Source organism: Acipenser ruthenus, chromosome 46 (genome assembly GCF_902713425.1).
Source record: "Acipenser ruthenus chromosome 46, fAciRut3.2 maternal haplotype, whole genome shotgun sequence".
NCBI lineage: Eukaryota > Metazoa > Chordata > Actinopteri > Acipenseriformes > Acipenseridae > Acipenser > Acipenser ruthenus.
Window position 1 is genome coordinate 2,510,517 of NC_081234.1, and position 27,891 is coordinate 2,538,407.

The following is a 27,891-nucleotide window of genomic DNA, read 5'->3' on the forward strand; positions in this document are numbered from 1 at the left end:
CCTTCCTAATATCTTTGACACTTCATTTTATAATACATTCCATATTTGAAATTGCCTAGTCCATGTCCTGCATATCTCAGCGTTCCCAGCAGGATTCAACTTCTGTGCCGGGTTCAGCTCTGGTTGGTTCTGCGAAAACGACAACAGGCCCCTTTATCCAAAGTTTAGCATCACAGGTGTGAGACGCCATCTCACTTCGTACCTACAAGATACTTGGACACGTTTAGCTGGGACACCTTCTACACATTCCAATTTACCTAGATGAGCCCATTTCACTAAATGACCTCCTTCACAATTTATGCATTCAATCCTCTTAATATCCTTTGGATCTACATTTAGATGAGAGAAAGAAATTCCTTCAGAATCATTACATTCAAACAAGATTCTACAGTGTTTAGCTAAATGACTACAGGCTGGACAAAGTTTGGGCCCAGTCACTGATGACTTGCTTTGGCACATATTACATGCACACATAACAAGAGGATTATGTTTCAATTTGTGTGTCAGGGTTAATTCTGCACCATGTACAATAGTTCTGGATCTGTATACATTGTTACTGTACATTCCCTTCTGTTCGCACAGAGTCACTTCCATCCAGAACACTGAAGGAGGCCAAAACTCACTGTTATTCATATTTTCTGGTATCCAATTACTGTTCTTTTCCACATCAGTAGCAAACTTAACATAACTGAATCTGTTTCATTTGATGAACCATTTACTGTAGCTTACTGAGATCCTCCATGCAATAGAGTCTAATGTTTTACTATATGGAATAACTAGTTCAGCGTCACCTGCGACACTTTGAACTGTTTCACTCAAAGCACTTTCACATTGCATAAGTTATGTTATATTTTTGTTTTATGCTATTTTTATAACCACTTATTTATGTTTTATAATTTATCCTGGGATAATGGTTTCAATTGTCTTAACATAACACATTTCTATTTTTTTTGCCACTGTTGTTAATGAACCACTGTAGATTTTTCATTTAGTTTAAATTTGTTGGACCACAGGGTTTTTGAAAATGAGAGATCTGAGTTTCTCCCAAAAGACTTTCTGAGCAGTTGTTTCTCCTCCCGGCCAGTCGAGGCAGGATTTCTTACACATTTCCCTGCGGAGCTTCTGCTGCTGGGACAACCTTTCAACAGGGATCTTCTCCAAGAATACGAAAACCAAGACATCTCTGTTCTCTGAGAAGAGCTGCATGTGTGCCAGGCTCATTTCCAGCTTGCACCACTCACTCTTCAGGAAGTTCGTGGATATCACACAGATGGTCCTCCTGCTTCTCTGAATGCTGCTCTCCACGTTGTCCAGGATGTTGCCTCCCAGCTCCCAGTCTCTGTCCGGCACACACAATTTCATGTTCGGAAGACCGGCATTGTTCTCTAGGTTAGGAATCAACTCATGGACTACCCATTCAAAATCCCTCTCGCAGTAGGCAACAAAAGCATCATACTTAAACCTGGGGTTGTTCTCCCAGACTTCTGTGTCTTTCCTCTTGGACAACAGCAGGTACCACTGATAGTAGATCTTCCAACGGTACACATAAAGCAGGACAACCACAATCGACAAGACAGTCATTCCGAGGATGACTATGAGAATATACCATACATATTCAGGAATGCATATGGGATTAAAATCCTTCAAATGCTTGCCACGAAGCTCTACAGGGGCGAAGCACATGAAATCCTCTGCATTGGTTGTGTTTCCCAAGGACTTCACCCAGAAAGAAGCCCAGGCCAGGCTGCAGTCGCAAGTGAAATAGTTCCCGCTGAGGTTCACGTAAAGAGTGGACGGGAGTCTGAAGATGCCTTCGGGCAGAGTCTGGAGACGGTTGAGACTGAGGTCGATGTGGAGCAACTTCCCATTGTATTTGAACAGCTCTGCTGGGAGGGTCTGCAGCATGTTTCTTCTTAAATTAAGAACCTGCAGGTTGGTCAGGGAATACAGGACACCACGTGGCACCTGGTCCAGGGAACACCCCTCTAGGGTCAAGGACTCAAGGGCATGCAGTTTCATCAAAGCATTCGGGTGAATGGTTTTTATTGAGGACTCTTTCACCAGAAGCTCTCTCAAGTCCTTCAGATCAGAAAAGGCAGAGTCATCTATCAGGTTTATGGATGAGGAAAATATCTCCAAGGTATTCAGGGGGCACTGGCCAACGTCCTCAAACATGGGCTTCCTCATTGTCTCAAAATCTATTCTGTACAGACCCAGAGTATCCAGCTGGCTATTTCGTAGATCAAAGAATATAGTCTTCATGTCTTGTGTTTGGATTTTGCCGATTCTCAGAGACTTCAGCTTATAAAGTGGGTAGAAGGCCTGGGATCCCACCATTAGCACAGAGTGGTGCTGCTGAAGAGTCAGGTGCTCCAGAGTGTGCATGTAAGTGAATGTGTTCCCTTCTACTTCGTGCAGCCAGCTGTAGGACAGTCCAGGGAAACAATACTCTTAAACCTCGGAAATGTCCTGGTGTTTATTTTCAATATGTGGTTTCCCATCAGCATCATGTTCTTTGTCTCTGAAGGGATGGCATTTGGCACCTGTAAGGCAGAATGTGAAACTTAATGAGCTACTCCTTTTAAATTTAGCTTTTTTTCCTCCAGAGAAGGTATATTCTCTGTGATGAATGAAGCCGTTTCCAAATTAACCTGCTTATTAAATGGATGATTTATACTATATACATTTTCTGTATTTCATTTCCTCCTCTTTTAACTGCAGAAGAAGGCATGCTTGTTTGGAAACTGGAGTACAAAACAAGCATGGATTCTAACCAGTAGTTTTGACATCAAGGCCCAGCAGCTAGATAGCTTACATTGTTATCTGAGAAGCTGAATGTATACAGGTAAGTGTGGGAAACAGTTAAAAACACAGAGCTGCAGCTTGAACTATGGATTATGTTGTGATACAATACCAAGAACACACTGCTTCCATGCAGCTTGTATTTATAAACAGATGTATACATATTCTATATAGCTGGCATAACGTTGTTTGGCTTGGATTACTCTTTTTACTTAAAAATCTAGTGCTCAGTTATTTTACCCTGTGACAAACAGGCTGTAGTGGATGACGTCAGGCCAGAAAGAATCACAGACACACAGGCAGTAGTGATGAAACTGAGTCGCGGCAGCGCGCAGTGTTTTAATAAACAAATAAATAAAAGGTTGAACAAAACAGAACACGGCACTTTAAGCCAAAATAAATAGACAAACAAAACGACAAAACAGTAAACAGACAAACAAACATGGCGAGTCAAAGAAACTTTTCTTTTCTTTACTTTTCTCCTTCCTCACTCCCGTTCTCCAGTCACTGAACACACAAACCCCGACTGAGTAAAACGTGCATATATATATATACAATTGTGCTGGGATTCAATTACCAATTCATTATTCACTTGAATCCCAGCATGTGAACTAATCTGTGAATACTCTGTGCTCATATATTAAGTACTTTAAATGCACGTGAAGTGAAGTGCAATTCCCGTCCCTAAATACAATTAGGCCTATACATTTTAAATACTCGTGCTCATTACCCACATTATATCCCGTGTACCAACTACAATACACCAACATTAACACACGCAACATACAACATAAAAATGCACACAGGGGCAGGTCACATTGCCACATACCCCCAATTTACTCCCAAGATGTCCAATTACATTCCCTCACTGCAGCAATTTCCCACAACATCTCAGGAGGACTTTCACCCAGGAACTTGAGAGCAGATGTCAGTGAGCTATCTGCCTCTGGAGAACAAAGACCAACCCTGCATGTGTCCGCTTGAGCTGAACTGTAGCATGGTGAGGAGAAACAGTCCCTGCTGGTTTTGCCCCTCTGACCGGCAAGATCACCAGAGCCAGTGTGACACTCCTTTAGAATCCCCAAGCAAAGACAGCAAACTTCAAATAGCCAGGGCAACCTGAATTCTCCTGACTGTATGACCCACCCTGTACACTACACGACTGTGCCATTACCAGGTGAGCACTATATCCACACATCCTTTGGCTGATCTAGTTAACATAGAGTGCTGAAATGTTTGTACTGGCACAGAACAAGCCATTTGGATACAATGTAAAAAATGCCAATATTTTTCACTGATGAAGTACATATGTACTGTGTATGGTTATTAACTATGCTGTGTGTTTCAAACTACAGCTCATTCATTCAGCAAAGACAATGGATAATTGCAAAGCATACGACATGGTTTATTTAGATTTCCAGAAAGCTTTTGACGAAGTCCCGCATAAAAGATTAATTCTCAAACTGAACGCAGTAGGGATTCAAGGAAATGCATGCACATGGATTAGGGAGTGGTTAACATGTAGAAAACAGAAAGTACTGATTAGAGGAGAAACCTCAAAATGGAACGAGGTAACCAGTGGTGTGCCAAAGGGATCAGTATTAGGTCCTCTGCTATTTCTAATCTACATTAATGATTTAGATTCTGGTATAGTAAGCAAACTTGTTAAATTTGCAGACGACACAAAAATAGGAGGAGTGGAGGAGTGGCAAACACTGTTGCAGCAGCAAAGGTCATTCAAAATGATCTAGACAGCATTCAGAACTGGGCAGACACATGGCAAATGACATTTAATATAGAAAAGTGTAAAGTATTGCATGCAGGCAATAAAAATGTGCATTATAAATATCATATGGGAGATACTGAAATTGAAGAAGGAATCTATGAAAAAGACCTAGGAGTTTATGTTGACTCAGAAATGTCTTCTTCTAGACGATGTGGGGAAGCAAAACTGCACACATGTATGACTCTAAATGTTAAAACTTTACAATGCATTAGTAAGACCTCACCTAGAATATTGTGTTCATTTCTGGTCACCTCGTTACAAAAAGGATATTGCTGCTCTAGAAAGAGTGCAAAGAACAACCAGAATTATCCCGGGTTTAAAAGGCATGTCGTATGCAGACAGGCTAAAATAATTGACTCTATTCAGTCTTGAACAAAGAAGACTACACGGCGATCTGATTCAAACATTCAAAATCCTAAAAGGTATAGACAGTGTCGACCCAGTGGACTTCTTTGACCTGAAAAAAGAAACAAGGACCAGGGATCACAAATGGAGATTAGATAAAGGGGCATGCAGAACAGAAAATAGGAGGCACTTTTTTACACAGAGAATTGTGAGGGTCTGGAACCAACTCCCCAGTAATGTTGTTGAAGTTGACACCCTGGAATCCTTCAAGAAGCTGCTTGATGAGATTCTGGGATCAATAAGCTACTAACAACCAAACGAGCAAGTTTGTAAACTTTCTTATGTTCTTCTTATGTTCTTATGTTATTATTATTATTATTTCTTTCTTAGCAGACACCCTTATCCAGGGTGACTTACAATTGTTCAACATATCACATTTTTTTTACATACTATTACCCATTTATACAGCTGGGGATTTACTGGAGCAATCTAGGTAAAGTACCTTGCTCAAGGGTACAGCAGCAAAGTCCCTCCACCTGGGATTGAACCCACGACCCTCCGGTCAAGTCCAGAGCCTTAACCTCTACTCTACACTGCTACCCTATGTGTATATTGTGTATGTAATCAAAAAATCTTCCAAATTTAATAGGAACAGATTAAATCCACTCCCTTTCTATTAATTCACTTCTCTACCAACAAACATCACAGAAGTGTTCAATGATTATAATCTTTAATACGAGGCTGTAGTTGGATTTTAATTTGCATCACAGCTTGTTATTTAGGGTTTGGGGTTAGGGTTGGTTTGTCTTCAGTTCCACTTTTAGCCACCAACTGTACCTATAGGCAACCACTTTCACTTCAATACAACTGTATCTTGCTAAAAGAGACCCATTTAATCACCACCTCTATGTAACTACATGATAAATTGCTGTATTTTGTGTGTGTGTGTGTGTTTCACATATGGGCATAAATTGCTATAGATATTTTTTTAGCTGATGCTTTTATTTAAAGTGACTTGTATTTGTGCCCATTTATAGAGCTGGGTATTTTACTGGAGCAATCTGTGAAGTTCCTGCTTGCTCAAGGGTACAGCAGCAGTGCCCTACCTGGTTTTGAACCCTCAACCCTCCGGTAAAGAGTCCAGAGCCCTAAACACTAATCCACATGCTGGTATATCTATGTGAACATGTCCAGGGGTGAATATACCCTATATCTAATTCACTTTGTGCATGCTGCAAATTAACAGTTATAGAAATATATATATATATATATATATATATATATATATATATATATATATATATATATATATATATTAAAAACTGATTGCACAATGGTTTACGCAGGCCTGTATTTTTATTTTACATCTACATTAAAATTCTAATTTCAGTCTGTATTTCATTTAGGATATGTAAATACATGGCACAGAGATATTTAGCTATGACATACAAACTCCATTGGCATATGTGCCACATAAATCCATGTTGGGCCAGGTTACATGCACTTGTAGAAGGGATGATCCTTGTGGGATACTCACAGACAAAAAGCAGGTCAACGTGATATGAAACAAAGGGATAATCATTCAAATCGATTGGCATATAAGCTTAAAGGACAAAACAAAAACTGGGATGCAAATAATATGAGTGACGACCTGAACTTCAGCTTCCTATATTTTATTGTGTATACCGAGGCTAACCTATACAGACATGTAAGCATGTCAATTTTACACTGTAAATAAGAGGAGAATGACACACATCATTCTTACTTTAATACGATTAAGTAAATGTAGATTGTGTGAATCTATACCCCTATAAAAATGTACCACGGTTCTATAGTGTAGCTATACTATTATTACTATGGTTGTACTGCATTATTGTAACACAGGGAATTGTACATTGATGGTGTAGGATACATTTATTATACAATACAATTGGACTTTCACAGATACCATCGTACCTTGTTCCAAAATCCAGTAGTACATTTTTATAGGGTTCCGTTCTAACAGTATTGTTGCAATAGAAACAAACGGATAATTGAACAGTTTCCAAAGAAGCGGAGGGCAGGATATTAATCAGAGTATCAAGCAATATTTTAAAAATACGCTGACATCAAGACCATTCCCAACAATGCTTGCAGATTATCTTTGTTGTTTTTTTGTTTTTCTTTGTTTTTTTTAACATACATTACATACTGCAAATAGTTAACGATTACTGCTTTTGAATATATTATATGGAAATGTAATCACATTAATTACTGCCTTTATAAATGTAATGATGATTAAATGGTTTATTTAGAATGCAATGCCGATGTATTCAATATTTGAAAAACATAAACAAAATGGGCATATTACATGTTACGACATTGACAATACAGAGAAAAGTATATTAGTTAAACAAAAAAAACAAACAGCTTCACATGGGTGGGATCAGTGCATCAATGTGAGGACTTGGAAATTGTGTCACTGTAGAGGCAGTTATAAGGGTACCAGACTTGGGGTGTGAGGCGTGTCGTCCGTCTTGCAAGTATACACTGTTGGGCTCGGACCGCTGACTCTGTGTGTGTGTGTGTGTGTGTGTGTGTGTGTGCCCCGACCATATCATAAAATGAGAGGGGGGGGGGGGGGGGCGTATTTCCTAAATGAACCAATTATTATTGGTTTCCCCAGTACTGAAGGCACAAGCACTAATTATTATCACGGATTACCAGTTTTCTTCAGACAGAAACACAGATTTGACCCGTGTGTGCTGAACTATAGGCTATTCAATGTCTCCCTATTCAGTGAAATGGAACGGTCGAAAGCAACGCGGCCAATCACTGACGTCAGACCGTTATTTGGTTCAATTTCAGTAAAACCAGGACCCCCGAAAATATAAATACCCTGTTACACATCTACACTCCCGGACTATGTGTATGCTAAGTGTGGTTCCTTAATTAGCTGTACTTTTTGAGATACAGGTGTATACAAAAGCGTCTTAATTTTTCAATTTTTTTTTTTTTTTTTTTAAAACAGCTGTTTTTATCACCACACTGTATCTCAAAGTATTTCACCAAATGCTACCCCGTTCACAGGGTTTGTTGAGCCTGTCAATCCGACCACACATACCAATTTGAGCTGGTTGTAAAATCGACTTTAAACAGAACCTTCCTTCAAACCTAGACATAATAAAGAAACAGACACATGGTGTGGTTTTACTAAAATCTCTATTTGATTGTTATATATAGACTCGAAATAGTTTATTATAATAGTAGGTTAAATAAAAAAATGTATTATAAAAGGTGATCAGAGTGTTTTGCTAAACAATATTCAGATACTTTTAATTAAATTCCACACACAGTAAAACTACCACAAGGATCAGGAGTTTGAAAAAAATTGAGTTTGTAATATAGTGAAAAGCATGGTAAAACATAGGATGGTGCACACCTGGGTGTGGTAAAGCAGAGTAAAAACAATCATAAAGCAGGTGGCTGTTCCCTGATAATAAAACAGACGTTAACTAAAGAGTAACCATTGAAAAGCTTACCTGTAACAATGCTTTCGGAATTCAAATAGAGGTAGACCTGTAGAAATACAGGTGTGATCCTTTTGCTCTTTGAAGCTGTATGCAATACGCTCATCCCCAGCTACACTGCTGTGTCACTGTACACACTGGGGACAAAGTTTGCTGCAGGGGAAGCACCAGAACAGGGACACTCATTAATAGATTTTCCTAAATCACACTACTCAAATAAAATTACTTTCAGATTACTTTGGGGAAACGTAATGTAAACAGAGACTACCTCAACAGAGGATGTTTATGATGTACTTTTATGGACATGGAGGTTACAACTAGGAGGGATTGTGATCCAGTGGTTAAAGAAAAGGGCTTGTAACCAGGAGGTCCCCGGTTCAAATCCCACCTCAGCCACTAGCTCATTGTGTGACCCTGAGCAAGTCACTTAACCTCCTTGTGCTCCGTCTTTCGGGTGATTAATTGGGCGAGTAATTGTAAGTGACTCTGCAGCTGATGCATAGTTCACACACCCTAGTCTCTGTAAGTCGCCTTGGATAAAGGCGTCTGCTAAATAAACAAATAATAATAATTAATAACTTAGTAACAGGATATAGTAACAGGATCCTGGGAGACAGTCAGCATGGTTTTAGGAAAGGGAGATTGTGTCTAACTAACCTGTTTGACTTTACAATGATATATTTATACCTGTTTGATATAAATATATCATTGTAAAGTTTTAACATTACTTCCCTTGATTTAAATTCAACACTTCTCACAATATGTCCAAGCATCTTGTTGGCCTTTTTTATAGCTTCCCCACATTGTCTAGATGAAGACATTTCTGCGTCAACATAAACTCCTAGGTCTTTTTCATAGTTCCCTTCTTCAATTTCACTATCTCCCATATGATATTTATAATGCACATTTTTATTGCCTGCATGCAATACTTTACACTTTTCTCTATTAAATTTCATTTGCCATGTGTCTGCCCAGTTCTGAATGCTGTCTAGATCATTTTGAATGACCTTTGCTGCTGCAACAGTGTTTGCCACTCCTCCTATTTTTGTTCTCTGCAAATTTAACGAGTTTGCTTACTATACCAGAATCTAAATCATTAATGTAGATTAGGAATAGCAGAGAACCTAATACTGATCCCTGTGGTACACCACTGGTTACGTTGCTCCATTTTGAGGTTTCTCCTCTAATCAGTACTTTCTGTTTTCTACATGTTAACCACTCCCTAATCCATGTGCATGCATTTCCTTGAATCTCTACTGCGTTCAGTTTGAGAATTAATCTTTTATGCGGGACTTTGTCAAAAAGCTTTCTGGAAATCTAAATAAACCATGTCATATGCTTTGCAATTATCTATTGTCGATGTTGCATCCTCAAAAAAATCAAGCAGGTTAGTTAGACACGATCTCCCTTTCCTAAAACCATGCTGACTGTCTCGCAGGATATTCTTCCCATATAAGTAATTTTCCATTTTGGATCTTATTATAGTTTCCATAAGTTTACATATAATAGAAGTCAGGCTTATTGGTCTGTATTTACCTGGTTCGGTTTTGTCTCTCTATTTGTGGATCGGTATTACGTTTGCTATTTTCCAGTCTGTCGGTACAACCCGTGTCAAGAGACTGTTGCATGATCTTGGTTAGCGATTTGTAAATAACTTCTTTCATTTCTTTGAGTACTATTGGGAGGATCTCATCCAGCCCAGGGGATTTGTTTATTTTAAGAGCTCCTACTCCCTTTAACACTTCTGCCTCTGTTATGCTAAAGTTATTTAAAACTGGATAAGAACAGGTCTAAATGTGGGGCATGTTGTCCGTGTCCTCCTTTGTAAAAACCTGTGAAAAGTAATCATTTAATATATTTGCTATTTTTTTTCTTCGTCTATGATTTTGCCATTTGTGTCTCTTAGGCATTTAACCTCTGGTATGCTGGTTTAATAGCTTATAGTATAAAGTATAATACTGTTAACTTCCCAGTCTGTGAACCGTGTGAATGAGGTGGCTGTACTTCAGGAGGCGACTGATTATTTATTTTTTTGTATGTGTTATGTTTTTATCACAGGCAAAATACAGAAGAGAATCTGAAACTAAAGATCGGTCTCTGCAAATTATTTCAACAAACACCACGCAGAGTCAGTTCATGCTTAGATCAGAGACAGAGTGACCCCCTGTTACCACGTGTGCAGCAATCAGTTACCCTGTGACGTAATTAGGCCAATTACATCAAAGAGAGAGAGAGAGAGAGAGAGAGAGAGAATTTAAGATCATTTAATACTTATTCCAATTAAAATCCATTACAATACTGTATAGTAAAAAACACAACAAAAATAAAGACTTTTGCTGCCTCCGGGGATCAGCCGAAGCCTCCCCAGCGCATCAGCATTAAAATCTCAAAAAAACAGATTTTAACAAATACAAAAATGTCATGAATATCAATCAAAAACACATTAATAAAGCAGACTAAATAAAAATTAATACTATATAAATACAAGAATGTTTCCCTCCTCACTCACTGAGCAGACAGACTCTCCCACACACCATTTCTCCTGGAAGCCCTGCAGGTCACTGACTAAGTGAAATCCACCTTGATTCTGCAGACCACCAGCACTCTAAAAAGTCTGACCACCTCTGTCAGGCCTGCACCTGTCAGCATGTTCTTCCTGGACTTTAAAATGTCTAATTTAGCCTGTCCTAAGAGAAAATTAATGAGCACAGACATTCCTGTAAGGGACCCCAAAGATGAACATCTTTTTTGTAAAAACCACCCCCAGGACCTTCAGCTGCTCCCTTAGGAGCTGGAAGAAGGGTTCTAATCTCTCACAGTCACTGTACGTATGAAAAACAGTCTCCTCCTGCGAACAGAAACTGCAGGTTGAGCTGTGATTAGGATCAATGCCTGTGGCCAGGATGCCATGCAGGAGTCTCCACTGCAGGTCTCCTACTCTCTTGTCCAGTGGGGGTTTGTACAGCACCCTCCTCTCCTAATGACAGGTGAGCCCTCCATCTGGAGTCTACCATCCCCATCAGCCGACTGCAATAAGCTGCTTTTATACAGAGATTGTAGAACTCTTTACAATTGAGATTTTTAAAATTAAGTTTTAAAATCTTTCCTTTCCCCTCCTCCTCCTCCTCTTCTTCCTCCCCTTGTTCTTCCTCACTCTCAGTGGGAGACACCAGCAGTTTTGGAAGCAGTGTCTTGTCTCTGTCTTCCTCCCTGTGTTATCCCCTCTCTCAGGGTTTCCTTGAGCCCAGGGGACACACAGCCCCTCACCCCCCTCGCAACGCCAGCCCAGCCTGCCTGCCAGCTCTGTTGCACTGAGCCATCGAGTGAGTCCAGGTTGTTGATGACCAGTACTCTCCCTCTGAAGGACAGCTGGACCAACAATCCCCGCCACTGCTCCAGCCTCCCCTTGACTTTGTCCACCAGGCCCTCCCAATTCTGCTCCATGTATGTATCTGTGCCAAGAAAGACCCCCAGCACCTTCATCCCCGACCTGTTCTGCCTCAGAGTCTGGGGCAGGAACGGAGGCCCACTCTCCTGCCACCTCCCCAACAGGAAGGTGTCACTCTTGGCCCAGTTAATCTTTGCTGATGACGCTCTCTGGAATATTCCAAGGCTCTGCTGTAACCCCTGGATATCCCTGCTACTGCAAATAACAATAGTGATGTCATCAGCATAGGCAGACACCTCCACTGTTGTGGTTGGAACAGAGCAAGGCACTGTCCATCCCAACAACCTGTTCCTCAGCAGAGCCAATAAAGGGAGTATAACATGTCAGTTGAGTGGCAGCCCTGCCTGATACCCTTGTACACTGGGAAAGGTTGGCTCAGCCCGTTATTTATTTTTAAAACACTATCAATATTCATATATATTAGTTTAATATAAGTAATAAAACGAGGACCAAACCCAAAGGCTTCTAGGGTTTTAAAAATATAAAAATGGTAAACCCGATCAAAAGCTTTTTCTTGATCTGAAGAAACCAGTCCCACATTAAAATCAGCCATCTGTGTTATTGATAACAAATTCTCTTATTAAAAAAATATTATCAAAAATTGATCTCCCTGGCACAAAGTTTGATCATTTAAAAAATAATGACTAATTTCAACAGAATAATATTTACTACATCTGGGGGTTTGGCTTTCAGGAATGTCAGAGAACAACGAGGAGTCAGAGATTTCTCCTGCATCCATTTCCTCACAGTTATAACCACCACTTTGGTAGTCTTCTATTTCTGTTTTCTCCTTGCCTTCAGTCTACCTCCTCAGACTCTGCTGTCTATTGCGCGTCAGTTTGTGTACAATCCACTGCAGAGCCAAGTTGAGACGCAGCACTGTGCTCCGCCCCGAGCGGAGAGTTGTCATCTTTCCTGGCTGAGGCTCAGAGCTGCTGCTGCGAGACGCTTCAATGACCGCCTCAGAACCCCTCTCTAGCTTTTCTTCACCTTCAAGGGTTTCTATAATATTTGTATTGTTCTTTTTTCAATTTTTGCCAGTAATGAACTCTTTCTCTTTACTATTTTCATGGACCACACAATCCTCTCCGGTGTTTGTATTTGGCACTAATTTGGTGTGTGGGAGAGGCTGTCTGCACTTTTTCCACGTGATCTGTAGCCGTGCCTGGCTGAGGGATAGGCTGTACAGGTTCCCCCTGATCTGCAGGCATCTCTGGCTGAGGGGTAGGCTGCACTTCTTGCGGTTCAGCCATGGTGATGGTGCTCCAGACGCCGACTCTTCCTCCCATGCTCCCCGATCAGAATATCAGAGCTAGCAAACACAATACAATTAGTGCTTTCAACATAAGAATTCCATGCCACCTCAAATCACTGTATTGGGATTATGTAACATTACAAAAGCCTGTCTTCTAAAAGACTGTATGTGTTTTAACAGTGGGTCTTTACACCCTAAAGAAATAGGTTTAATCAGACCCATCAGTTTCCCATACCTACTCAGTTCTCTCTCCAATAATTCATTCTTAATAAAAGGAGGTACATTTGATAACATAACCTTAGTAACAGGTATCGCTAACGGAGACACTTGCACTAAGTTACCTTTTACTACAAAACCTTCCTGTACAACCGTATCAACAAACTGCGTCTCGTTAAAGAACATGACCACAGCATTGTTCATTCTTGATGCAGACATGATTTTATTACTGCCTACTACAGAGCTTACTGCCAGCAGGCAAACCTCCACCGACACCCCGGCATTTGGCAAGCAACAAACCCGTGTCGGCGGGTCAGAGCACCAAGCCCTCCAGAATGAGACCCCATAACGGGACCTGCACACACACACACACACACACACACACAACGCTACGCAGTAACAGTAAAACAACAAAACAAATATATTATATAAACAAACTAAACGATTAACAAATTATAAAAAATTGCCAAAAATAGTAGCAGAAAACACTCTCCTACCGCACCAGCGTTCAAACACTACCGCCCCTCTGCAAGCTCTTCCCACAATCCTCCGAGAGAGAGAGAGAGAGAGAGAGAGAGAGAGAGAGAGAGAGAGAGAGAGAGAGAGAGAGAGAGAGAGAGAGAGAGAGAGAGAGAGAGAGAGAGAGAGAGAGAGAGAGAGAGAGAGAGAGAGAGAGAGAGAGGAGACGTTCCTTTATTTTTATTTAAAAACATAGTGCAGGACTTGGGTAAAGGATTTTCTGTTTCATTTTGTGTTCATGACTTGTTCTTGTTTAACCTTTCTGTTTTGGCTCAGTGAGTTGTGTTTTTGTTTAGAATTTGATTTTGGGAAAATAAACTTGCAGTTCTTCAGTCCTGATTCTCCTTTCTGCCTCATGACCACCATAGACACCCGGATATTTGGAGGAACAAAAAAACTTTAATGTTTACTGTTTAGAAGCATTTCAGAACAAACTTTTCCTGACAAATGTTTGTTTAAAATTATTTTCCCCTTTCGATTTAGTTTTGCTAAACTAGTTTGCCATTTACCATATTTACATATCTTTCAGATTTGCACATTACATTGGAATAATAAAAATGATTAGGATTTTTAACTAGATTTGAACAGAAGCAATATTAGTTATTTACTGGACTTGCACAATTGTTACTATTAAAACATGAGTATTGTCAATTTGTTTGAAATGATACAACTAAAATGCTTACATATGAGATAGGCTATCTGTACAACATTGTATTATTATTTAAAGAATAAAATAGACTGTAAATCTCATGGCATTGTGTTTATTTATTTTTCAGTGAGAGTAATGTAGGGAGATAATGTTGCCCTCCCTCACAAAAGAAAAGGCCATCGGGGTATTATTATTTATTATTTCTTAGGGAGACGCCCTTATCCAGGGCGACTTACAATTGTTACAAGATATCACATTATTTTTTACATACAACTAGATGGTAACTTTACAAGTAAAGTTGTGGGGCTTGCTTTAGCTCTTTAAAAGTATTTTTGTGGTAGTGGAAGAAGTTTAAAAAGTTTTACTTTTTAAAGCAAAGCAGTTACATACAGTCAAAGTTAAATTTAGTAAAATAATTGGTCTGATTACTTTGATAGACTACTATATCAACCTTATTACTTTGGACTGTGGGGCAGTTAGATCACACATTTCATCAGACATGTACTGTTTGATTGGGAGAAGATATTTTTGAACTGATTTCAGATTTAAAGAGCAGAGAAGTAGAGAAAGATTTCATACACTAACTTTTTGTCTAACTTGTTGGGAAAGTGGTCAAAGTATCTGATTTGTGTCAAAAGTCACGTTGTTTACCAATTGTCTCATGCTTAGAATGTGCTATCATTTGAAATTTCTCAAAGTTCAATGACAGTTAATTTAACAGTGAGAAGTAGCCTACTGAAAGAACTTGGTGTGGTTACTAAAACCGCTGTACCTCTTGATTGGTAGATGCCATTCCTGTATAGCTGAGAAGTAGAGGAAGATTTCATTTCCTCTAAGTATTTGTCTAACTTGTTGGGAAAGTGGTCAAAACTGCAGTTATTTCTAAAAGTTCACAGAAAACGTAGTTGGTGCGGTTACTAAAACAGGTGTACCTCTTGATTGGTAAAAGTTATTTGTTTTGATTTCGTATTTGAATAGCAGAGAAGTCGAGGAAGATGTCATACCCTCTAACTTTTTGTCTTACTTGTTGGGAAAGTGGCCAAAGTAGCTGATTTATGTCAAAAGTTACATCGTTTACAGTAAATAGAATGTTGGAAGTCTGGGAGTTTTTAAACAATGGGGAGCTTTAGAATGTTGAAAAAAGTCCCATTAAAGTGAATGAAGATGGCCAAAAAAAGACAAAAAGCTTAATAGTATAAAATATATCAAAAAGTTGTATACAAGAACACTATTCCAGACCGGTCTACAGGTTTTAAAGTTTGAACGGCGTTTCTAGCTTAAACGGTGTAAGAGGAGTAGCGTGCCAAAGAAGAAGAAGAAGTATTTCGAAGATTTAAAGTGGGGACTCTTGCTTCGCAAGCCCCACTAATTACATTATTTTTTACACATTATTTTTACATACAATTACCCACTTATACAGTTGGGTTTTTACTGGAGCAATCTAGATAAAGTACCTTACTCAAGGGTACAGCAGCAGTGTCCCCCACCTGGGATTGAACCCAAGACTCTCCGGTCAAGAGTCCAGAGTCTTAACCACTGCTGGTATGAAACTAGAATCACCCTGCTGAATCAGATCGCCGCGTAGTCTTCTTTGTTCAAGACTGAATAAATTCAATTCTTTTAGCCTGTCTGCATACGACATGCCTTTTAAACCCGGGATAATTCTGGTTGCTCTTCTTTGCACTCTTTCTACAGCAGAAATATCCTTTTTGTAACGAGGTGACCAGAACTGAACACAATATTCTAGGTGAGGTCTTACTAATGCATTGTAAAGTTTTAACATTACTTCCCTTGATTTAAATTCAACACTTCTCACAATACATCTGAGCATCTTGTTGGCCTTTTTTATAGCTTCCCCACATTGTCTAGATGAAGACATTTCTGAGTCAATATAAACTCCTAGGTCTTTTTCATGTCGTATGCAGGCTAAAAGAATTGAATCTATTCAGTCTTGAACAAAGAAGACTATAGTATGCAGCGATCTGATTCAAACATTCAAAATCCTAAAAGGTATAGACAATGTCGACCCAGGGGACTTCTTTTACCTGAAAAAAGAAACAAGGACCAGGGGTCACAAATGGAGATAAGGGGCATTCAGAACAGAAAATAGGAGGCACTTTTTACACAGAGAATTGTGAGGGTCCACAGTAATGTTGTTGAAACTGACCCCTGGGATCCTTCAAGAAGCTGCTTGATGAGATTCTGGGATCAATAAGCTACTAACAACCAAAGGAGCAAGATGGCCTGAATGGCCTCCTCTCGTTTGTAAACTTTCTTATGTTCTTCTTATGTTCTTATGTTGTAAAAAAAATAAATTAAAAAAAATCTTGAAACTAGCTGATAAAAATGTCCTACAAAGAAGATGCACTTACATTTTTACCACCAACTAAAGCGTTTATTATGTTAAGGTCACTAGAATTGTAAAGTAACCCAGTAAGATAATAAATGTGTTAATCGCTTGATAGTTTGAAATAACATTTTAATTGAGAAACTGCTGATCATAAAGCACAATGAGTACATACACGCTATGTTATATTAAACGCGTTATTAATTAATTAAATAAATAAATAAGTAAATAAAGTTGCCTGTAAAGTTTTCTTCTCGCTCTCTCCCTGCTAACCTGTCTCCGTTGGTTCCCGCTCGTCTGGAGTTTGAAATATTCAGTGACGTCAGTTTGGTTGGGTGTTCTTTGCGGGCATGAACAGGCAGGGCTTGAAAACGTCAAGAGAGGGGCGGGGCTTATGGGATGAGTGATGAACTGCACGTGGGTCAGCGCTTGGGGGAACAATCTATCTGCAGGTGACATTCACAACTGTGTGACGTGGAACCCGAAACACAAGCAGTGAGTCTATTTTGGCAACGTTCATATTTATTGTATATTATCTATGTTACACTTCCTGTAATTGTATTATAGTTGACTGTATTGTGTACTGAGTTGTTTCCGGATATGCAGCATGGTAAAGTCAGCACATGACGTGATACACACGTTTGAACTTTTTGTGTGGGTTTCTATTTAGGAGGTATGACACAGGCCCGGTTTATGGGATGGAACCGCATAACAGTCTCGCGTTTTGATTGGTCCATGTCTGTCACATGAATATGTCGTCACACGAGTGGAAAAGCGTGCAGGCATTTTTAACATTGTGATCAGATAGAGAGAGTGATCTGCTTTCCACAACCTTACCATTAAAATATAATGTGGTATTACACTGTACTGATATTACAAACTATGAGGAATTACTTTATATAAATTATCATGTTATGCACGAATGTAAGAATTGGCTTTCTGTGGTGGTGTACTTTTTTCTTTCAAGTAGCATATATCGATAATCGTTTTTGCGATATATTTTAATATAAAACATATACGCTATTGCAGTTTTGTTACAGGATACATTAGTTTATCTCTAATGTAATCACAGTTTTACATATAGACTGCCCCTGTTTTCATTTACGTCGCAAATTCTGGGCCGCTTTACTTTTCAGATAATGTCCCAAATTCTGGGCCGATTTGGTTTGCAGATAACGTCCCAAATTCTGGGCCGCTTTGGTTTTTAGATAACGTCCCAAATTCTGGGCCGCTTTGGTTTTTAGATAACGTCCCAAATTCTGGGCCGCTTTGGTTTTTAGATAACGTCCCAAATTCTGGGCTGCTTTGATAACATCCCAATTTCTGGGCTGCTCTGGTTTTCAGATAACGTTCTGAATTCTGCATTTTCGAATTCAGGCCAGTTTTTGAGATATTCTGCTTAGCTGACAGCCGAGTTTCTAAGTCATGCATGCACAGTTTACCATAAACTGGACCGTTAATTCATTTAAGAGTACATGAATCAAAGTTAATGTATTTTTTACTCTCCTCAGAAAACATTTAGGAACATGGTGTACCAAAAAAAAAAAAAGGTCATCTCATTTGCTTATGTAATGTCCATCAATATATAGTGAGGCATAGGGGTTTATCAGAACTTCTGGGTTTAAGAGACCAGTGCCCTTCAACAACTTCAAATAAATCCTATTGTATTGTATTAGTCAGCATTTCCCTTATCTATTCCTGATCATTTATACTGTAGGTCAGGGGTTTTCAACCTTTTTTTGAAACTGTAGCCCTTCTATGTGGAGGTTTCAGCTCGAGTACCCCTTTACAATTTTCGCTCAACTGAACGGTACCTCAGTTACAATAAAATGGAGAATAATCTGATGACCCCCCCCCACCCCCCGTTTATTTAATAAATCTGGGTGACAAACTGCTGGTTTAGGACAGAACAACAAACAGTAAGCTTAATTCTTAAAACTTTTAACTACAAGTATTTGGATGCACAGAATTAAAAAGACAAGTATTAGGTTAGGAGCACACCTATTTTTTTGTAACTTTGACGGCCTTTTGTAAAAGTTTGAAGACCTTTTGATACCCAGCATACACTGCAATACCCAGCAAAGTTATATACTGATATTCTGATAGCACAGCAATTCAAATGAAGTTTGTAATTGGTTGTGTTCCTCAAATACACAATAAAAAGTGATATTTATAGGGTATACAGTTATACAGCGATACAGTGGTTTCGAACATCTAAGAACAGGTACTGCGAGCATCTGGATTCATACTCAGAGGTACTCTGTAGCCTCCTGGGACATTCACAGCTTGTTTGACACCCTCTTGTAGTTGTCCGTTTCTGCATATAAAGCAAAATGCTGTTTGTCAATCTCTCTTTTTTCTTATAAATCAGTCTTTGCAAGAATCATTCCAAAAACACTTGAATCAGTTAGGCACTACAGGCCTTTAAATTGCAGTACCAATTTGCAAGTTGCTAAGTGGTTGCGTTCCTCAAATTTGCAGTGCAAAGTGATATCTTAAAGAATGGGTATGTAGTGCTTTTTTTCGCCTCCCCTCGCTTTTGGTGCAAAATTGTGCTCCGATACACTCAGGCTGATACTGTGATCACAAAACACTTGGAATGGACTTAAATTGGTGCTTCTGTACTCTTTTTAGATGCACAACAATCTTAGCTAAAGAAAATGGGTTCCTTCGAGTTCGTAAGACCCACGACCGCCATTAGCTGAGCCTTACCCCGATGGTGTTTTTATAATGGGATTTGCCATAGGGAAGGGGGTGGTCTCTTATCGTACCGGTATCTCCACGACCCCTGGGCCAACAAACTCAGAAGGACATTCTTTGCATGCACAAGAGTCTTAGCTAAAGAAAGACATCAGCCACGGGTTCAAACGCCACCCCACCGCCAGATGGTGGCCGTTGCCCCAAAGGGGTTTTATAATGGGATTTCCCATAGACATTTTTCAGGGTGCTGTATCTCGGGTTCCAGGGGTCCCCAAGACTTGAAAATCGGTATGGAGGTCCACCTCGGGGCCCCTGTCGATCCCTCCAAGTGACGTGTCCCCAGCTAGAAAGGACACCAGTTTAGACTTTTTTTGCCAACCTGGAGCTCAAAAGCTATTGGAAATGCAACCTTGACATGCCATCATGCTGAAAATGTGAAAATTTGTTGAAAATGTAGCATTTGAAAACGGGTTGCTCCCTGTGAAAGAGGGCCCCCAGACATGACCCTAGGAAGTTCAACCCGGTTTCTAGGCCCCGGGGTCATGGAGATATGACCCCGAAAAGGGTAGTTTTTGGACATTTTTGACAGGGCGTATCTCGGGTTCTGTGGGGGTTAGGAACTTGATTTTTTTTTTGCGTTGGGGCCCCATGGGGCCCCGCACAAGGAGTCACTATTTTTATGGTTCAAATGCCAGGACGGCTTGGCAAAGTGAATTTTTTCGTCATGACATGAGTTTTTGGGTGAACCACCACACCTTTTTAGGGGGTGGTTTGGGGTGCTCCCCTGAGTCTATATCACTTTGAATGGTGGTTCTACGTGCTCGGGTTCGAGAGATATGCCTGAAAATGTGTTTTATAACACTGCCATAGACATGAATGGGGCTGAATACCCGAAAATATATTTTGCAAAGAATTGCTAAGGTGGGTGTATGCGTGCAGGGGTTGTATGGTGGGTGTATGCGTGCAGGGGTTGCATAGTGGTGTGTGCGTGCAGGGGTTGCATGGTGGGTGTATGCGTGCAGGGGTTGCATGGTGGTGTGTGCGTGCCAGGATTGCATGGTGGTACACGTGTGTGGAGGGGAATTGGAGTTCAGGTTTTGCGCACAAGAGGGGCGGGGAAAAGACTGGGAAGGGTAGGGTAAAAGAAAAATTACTACAATCATTTATTTTCACTTTCGACTCCCAGTCTCCTTTCCCTCACTTTATGATTTTATTTTGTGATTATTTAATTATTGTCAAAATAAACGGCCTTCATCTACTCACAGTTGCAGTCTCATTTCTGTCCAAAAAGAACCTGAAACACTACAATATATTGATGGACGTTACATAAGAAAACGAGATGTCCTTTTTTCAGAATACCATGTTCCTTCCCAAAAATGTGTTTTAATATTAGCCTTTAATAAAGGAAAACGACTGCTTAAATTAATTTTCATGTATCTATTTCAGTGCAATGTAGTTTCTTCATGTAATAAGAAATACTTTTTTTAACATTTACATTTTTGTTTTTTTCATTAAAAAAAAAAAAAAAAGATTTCTGGGGAGAGTAAAAAATACATGAACTTTGATTAATGTACTAAGGGTTACTCTCAAATGAATTCACGATCCAGTTTATGGTAAACTGTGCATGCATGCCTTAGAAACTCGCTGTCAGCTGAGTCCCCAAAACTGGGCTGAATTCAGAAATGCTAAGCGGCCCAGAATTTGGGATGTTATCTAAACCAAGGCTGCCCATAATTTGGGACGTTATCTAAAAACCAAAGCGGCCCATAATTTGGGACGTTATCTAAAAACCAAAGCGGCCCAGAATTTGGGACATTATCTGAAAAGCAAAGCGGCCCAGAATTTGGGACGTAAATGAAAACAGGGGCAGTCTATATGTAAAACTGTGATTACATTAGAGATAAACTAATGTATTCTGTAACAAAACTGCAATAGCGTGTATGTTTTATATTAAAATATATCGCAAAAACGATTATAGATATATGCTACTTGAAAGAAAAAGTACACCACCACAGAAAGCCAATTCTTACATTCGTGCATAACATGATAATTTATATAAAGTAATTCCTCATAGTTTGTAATATCAGTACAGTGTAATACCACATTATATTTTAATGGTAAGGTTGTGGAAAGCAGATCACTCTCTCTATCTGATCACAATGTTAAAAATGCCTGCACGCTTTTCCACTCGTGTGACGACATATTCATGTGACAGACATGGACCAATCAAAACGCGAGACTGTTATGCGGTTCCATCCCAAAAACCGGGCCTGTGTCATACCTCCTATTTAGATAATAGCTGCTCGTCTAGTAATACAATGCATTTTATAACATGAAAATGCGTGTTGGAGATTTAACAAATACCGATAGTTTTTTTTGTTGTTGTTGATAATAAAATCTGATTTATTCGTACGTTTATTTTTACTGTGATAAAAATGTCATGGATATTGCTTTAAAAAAATGCTACGTGTAAAGTGACAACGGTAAACAATATATATATATATATATATATATATATATATATATATATATATATATATATATATATTCTTTACTTCGGTGCTTACTGTAATTTATTTCTGTATGTATTTTTAACACGGTTGAAGTGGTTGTCTGCTGGAGGCACCCGGTTTTGACACAGACATGTATCAATACCGTTTTTTGAACCACTTAAACAAAATCTGTTAAATTTTATCTGTGAAAGCAAACCAACAATTTAAGTACTCTTGATGGCTCTGAAGATATCTCATAAACGTAGCACAGTCTTATTTTGATGGATGAATTTTGTCACCGTGCATTCCTGTATTACGCCCACAGAGCGACAATGCGCTTCTTTAGTGTGACGTCACATCCGCGGTGAATGTTGCTAGGTGCTTCCAAACAAACAGGCGAGTCGGTAGTAAAAGTCGTGCGTTATTATAATACATTTGTAAAATTGAATAGTAAGAGGTCGTCTTTTAATATAAATCAAAATATAGCTAGTAAACTGCATGGTGCAGTGTTTTTCGGCAGGCTGCAACCACCATTCAGAAAGAGAACTAGTTTTTATGGTTTCCTGTGGCTGAGCCCCAGCTCGTGAGGCAGTGGGAACACTTGTATCGGTTTGTACAAAACTGTCCGAGTAATACTAATACAAAATAAACACGGTTTGTGTATGTACATGTCATTTTTAATACAAAATAAACACGGTTTGTGTATGTACATGTCATTTTTAATACAAAATAAACACGGTTTGTGTATGTACATGTCATTTTTAATACAAAATAAACACGGTTTGTGTATGTACATGTCATTTTCTCATCCTCATTGTTATTATTGTGTTACTGGATTACTATAGCTAGTAGTAGTCGTATTATTGGTACGGTAGTTTTTGAAAGCAGAAACACCCTTGTTAGAAAATGATAACCAAACGACAGGGTTCTGTCAAGGTGTCTCGCTCTCATTTTGTAACATTCACTAATTGTTTAGTTCTGTGTGACGAACACTACAGGACAACAATACAACTATAAAACTACATTATTTATATTCTAGGAGGCAAAATGGAAAGGTGTTGACGAAATGGTCCAAGTTATGTAGTTGTCACTAAAAGGATGGAAGGAAAGAGAATGAGCCAACTATCTCTGAACGCAACAAGGACAAGGTTTTCCAGTTTGAGAGTCCTGAGAAGAGAAAGTAGTCATTTACTTAATTTTAAAGCAGCACATTTAATGCAATTAATGAATAATAATAATATGAATGATACTGCGTTTACTTTGCTCATATGCTTTGTTCTTTGTTGGTTAAATAACATAGTTTGTGTAATACAAATTTGGATTAAACCAATTTAAATAAAATTATTAAATAATCACAATTACTGTTGGAAAATACAGATAATCAATTGACTACTGCACAACATTTCTTCAGTTCTTATATGTTAATATGTGAAATACATTTTTTCTACTTTTTAAATGTATTTTTTTGTTTGTTTTTTACAATAGTGCAAAAAGAAAGATAGGTGGTGCAAGCCAGGACAGAATAAATGGAGAATCAGGTCAGAACACAGTAGATGAATCTAGTCCCAGCAAGCAACTGGTCTGTCACCCCAGACAGCACCACTCCAGTTGCAAGTACTTAAACACAAAGTACACCCTCACTGAACCCAAAGATGAAGTCTTTAGAGATTGATAACCTCATTTTGTCATTTTGAGATTTCACAGCTAAGATAAGGTAAAGAAACTTGAGGATCAGTTAAGCTACAAAAGTAAGCATTTTACATTTGCCAGCATCAGGTACAATGATATGTTGGTAAACCACTACACTGGACTGCCAAATACTGAGACCTTTGACATCTTAATCGGTCTATGTTTATGTTTCAAAATCATTTATGAAGGGTGGAAGGTTGAGTGTGTCACACCTGAAGACCAGCTCAATGTGTTTTATGAAATTCCGCAAGGACTTCAGCCATCTTTCAACATGCTTTCATGTGTCTAAGGCTACTGTAACCAACATCACTGTGACATGGTTTTGTCTGTCCTCCATGAAATAATGTATGAAGGCATGCAAAATGAGGTTATTCCCTCAAAACTCAAAAACAAAGGATCCTTACCTGCCTGCTTTTCTAGCGTTACAGGATGCAGAATTGCATCTGACCGTACCAAAATTCAGATCTACTATGTCTCACCAGAAAGGGACATTTAGCCACTATAAACAGTGCAATACATTTTAAGGCTTGGTTGGTGTGGCCCCCAATGGAGTGATCACACATGTTAGTGACTTGTACCTTGGTTCTTGTTCAGATAAAGAAATAGCCACTGCAAAGTCCTGACTGAACTACACCCGGGTGATCTTGTGCTGGCTGATAAGGGATTCTTCGTACAAGATATGATGCCTGCTGGCGTTCGCCTGAACCTACCCCTCTTTCTGGTAAACCCCCAGTTTATTCAGGATCAGTGTGTGGCCACAACTCGCATTGCCCGTGCTCATATTCATGTAGAAAGAGCCATTGAGAGGATCAAGAACTATGCAATTCTTGATCTTATACCACGTCAATACTGTTTGTTCAGCACTCAGATTCTTCAAGTGTGTGCATGTCTAGTAAATTTACAGAACCCCCTCCTCAAATAAATAGACAGTATGGACAGCATTAATTAGGTGTCCAATGCGCAGGTATCTCAGAATGGTATAAATAGTGGTAATACTGTTTTCCTTCCTACAATATAGTTTTGTTAATATAATTTGTGATTCACAAGAACTTTGTATTTTTATAAAAACATGCATCAATCATTATTATTTATTTCTTAGCAGACGCCCTTATCCAGGGCGACTTACAATTGTTACAAGATATCACATTACTTTTACATACAATTTCCCATTTATACAGTTGGGTTTTTACTGGAGCAATCTAGGTAAAGTACCTTGCTCAAGGGTACAGCAGCAGTGTCCCCCACCTGAGAAACCTCAAAATGGAGCGACGTAACCAGTGGTGTACCACAGGGATCAGTATTAGGTCCTCTGCTATTCCTAATCTACATTAATGATTTAGATTCTGGTATAGTAAGCAGACTTGTTAAATTTGCAGACGACACAAAAATAGGAGGAGTGGCAAACACTGTTGCAGCAGCAAAAGTCATTCAAAATGATCTAGACAGCATTCAGAACTGGGCAGACACATGGCAAATTACATTTAATAGAGAAAAGTGTAAGGTACTGCACGCAGGCAATAAAAATGTGCATTATAAATATCATATGGCTATACTGAAATTGAAGACGGGAACTATGAAAAAGACCTAGGAGTTTATGTTGACTCAGAAATGTCTTCATCATAGAAAAGGCCAACAAGCTGCTCGGATATATAGTGAAATGTCTTGAATTTAAATCAAGGGAAGTAATGTTAAAACTTTACAATGCATTAATAAGACCTCATCTAGAATATCATGACATTTATACTGTGTTCAGGTCTGGGTTTAAAAGGCATTCATATGCAGACAGGCTCAAAGAATTGAATCTGTTCAGTCTTGAACAAAGAAGACTACTAGGTGATCTGATTCAAGCATTCAAAATTGTAAAAGGTATAGACAATGTCGACCCAGGGGACTTCTTTGACCTGAAAAAAGAACCAAGGACCAGGGGTCACAAATGGAGATTAGATAAAGGGACATTCAGAACAGAAAATAGGAGGCACTTTTTACACAGAGAATTGTGAGGGTCTGGAACCAACTCCCCAGTAATGTTGTTGAAGCTGACACCCTGGGATCCTTCAAGAAGCAGCTTGATGAGATTCTGGGATCAATAAACTACTAACAGCCAAACAAGCAAGATGGACCGAATGGCCTCCTCTCATTTGAAAACTTTCTTATGTTCTAATTAATGTATCTAATGTACCTCAAAGTAAACTCTGCAATGGATGACTTATTTCTATTCCTTTATGCATAAATGTGCTTTGCATTCATCAGTGTCTTTATAAAATGCATTTATTTTCTTCCATAGTTTTTTTTTTATTCTCCGTATACTTCATCAGAAAGCAGTCCAGTTTTTGCATTCACCAAAAAAGGCAGTTTCACTTGTAGGGACACAGATTACATAAACTGGAGATCCTCCTGCTGTTACTTGCAGATGTAAAACTCCCTGCTGCTGCAAGCAGTAGCAGGAGCAGACACTTTTAATCAGGATAGGTTTTTAAAACTGCCCCTAAATTAAAACAAATTAACATGTAAAGTAAGTGTTAAACATTTGCTAAATGAATACTGTTATTTAATTACTGGGAGGCAGTATTTACAATAGTCTTAGAAAATTAAGGAGGGGAAAAAGCTTCTTTAATCTATAGGCTGTATTTTTTATTTAGTTTATTATTACTTTAAAAAAAAAAATTGCTGTTACTCGTATTGGTTATTATTCAGGCCTCTTCGCAATATACTATTGTAAATCTACTTCGTGATAACAAGATTATTAATTTAACAAAGGTTTTCTGCTCAAAAATCGTTAATATTACTTTCACTCCGAGGCAACTAAAATACCTGTCCTAACCCAGTTTCCCCAGACCTATTTTCAGCATGAGCTAAACGGTAACCTCGTTATCGAGCACTACACTTTTTAAATAAAAACACATTGCTTTTCATTTAAACAAAATACATGTTTGTACATTTACAATATTCTGAGGTAATGTGTCCATACAGAGAACAACAAAGTGTTAATTGTGTTAATGTACAGCAGAATAATATGACGAAAGCACTAAGAGCCGTATATAGTAGTCAGGACTTTGCAGTGGGCTGTGTGTAGTGTATGTGTTTCTGCAGTGGGCTGTGTGTAGTGTAGTGTGTGTGTGTGTGTGTGTGCCTCTGTGTTTTTGTAGTGTAGTGGGCTGTGTGTAGTGTATGTGTTTCTGCAGTGGGCTGTGTGTAGTGTAGTGTAGTGTGTGTGTGTGTGCCTCTGTGTTTTTGTAGTGTAGTGGGCTGTGTGTAGTGTGTGTTTTTGTAGTGTAGGGTTGGACTATAATGACATTTTTAGCTATCGATTTATCGTCTGTAAATTAAATTATCATGATAATCGTGATTATTGGCCCAATAAATACAATATTTAAAATTCTCATAATTTATCAAATTTATACTTAGAGTGAGCTTGCATTTTAATTTTTTTTTACTTTACAACAAAGTTTATTTTTATGTTGGACAACCAGTCATGCTTTTCCAGTGAAACCAAAGTTAAAAGCCTAAGCATATTGTTTAAAATCAGTACTTAACTTCCCAATGTACGCAGTGCTCACACGATCATGTTTCACGCCTCACGCAGACAGTTAAGTGACACGTACTGCTCAATGCAGAGCCGCTTTCTGTTGCATTGGGTCACGGATGATAATTATGATTATCGATAATAAATTTTCAATGCGATAAAATTATTGATTATTAGAACATAAGAAAGTTTACAAACGAGAGGAGGCCATTCAGCCCATCTTGCTCGTTTGGTTGTTAGTAGCTTATTGATCCCAGAATCACATCAAGCAGCTTCTTGAAGGATCACAGGGTGTCAGCTTCAACAACATTACTGGGGAGTTGGTTCCAGACCCTCACAATTCTCTGTGTAAAAAAAAGTACCTCCTATTTTCTGTTCTGAATGCCCCTTTATCTAATCTCAATTTGTGATCCCTGGTCCTTGTTTCTTTTTCCAGGTCAAAAAAGTCCCCTGGGTCGACATTGTCTATACCTTTTAGGATTTTGAATGTTTGAATCAGATCGCTGCGTAGTCTTCTTTGTTCAAGACTGAATAGATTCAACTCTTTTAGCCTGTCTGCATACGACATGCCTTTTAAACCCGGGATAATTCTGGTTGCTCTTCTTTGCACT

The 27,891-nt window shown here is 38.9% G+C and overlaps 2 protein-coding genes across 4 annotated transcripts in view; one reads left to right on the top strand and one right to left on the bottom strand.

The window, feature by feature from the left end:
* Positions 1–642: 642 nt before the first annotated feature.
* Positions 643–17,204, bottom strand: LOC131720979 (toll-like receptor 2). 2 transcript variants are annotated; one of them, XM_059013612.1, is made up of 3 exons: positions 17,150–17,203; positions 8,455–8,595; positions 643–2,543 (listed from the first exon to the last, which is right to left on the bottom strand). In XM_059013612.1, exon 3 carries the CDS (start codon positions 2,383–2,385, stop codon positions 994–996), a length of 1,392 nt encoding a protein of 463 aa, XP_058869595.1. In that variant the 5' UTR covers positions 2,386–2,543; positions 8,455–8,595; positions 17,150–17,203; the 3' UTR covers positions 643–993. The 2 variants fall into 2 exon arrangements, with proteins under 2 accessions (XP_058869595.1, XP_058869596.1); XM_059013613.1 differs by lacking the exon at positions 8,455–8,595 and having other exon boundaries at positions 17,150–17,204.
* A 42-nt stretch (positions 17,205–17,246) lies between these two features.
* Positions 17,247–27,891, top strand: part of LOC117971406 (putative tRNA (cytidine(32)/guanosine(34)-2'-O)-methyltransferase) — a 42,946-nt gene continuing 32,301 nt past the window's right edge. The window contains exon 1 of one of the 2 annotated variants that reach the window (XM_059013614.1): positions 17,247–17,371. The gene's annotated coding sequence lies outside the window, so the exon portion shown is untranslated. Of the gene's footprint in view, positions 17,372–24,352; positions 24,479–27,891 lie in introns of those variants that run through there. The other variant, XM_059013615.1, reaches the window with a different exon arrangement.

Bases quoted from the DNA above. Each gene is read 5' to 3' on its own strand.
- LOC131720979 (XM_059013613.1), bottom strand. From the start codon at position 2,385: ATGCACACTCTGGAGCACCTGACTCTTCAGCAGCACCACTCTGTGCTA.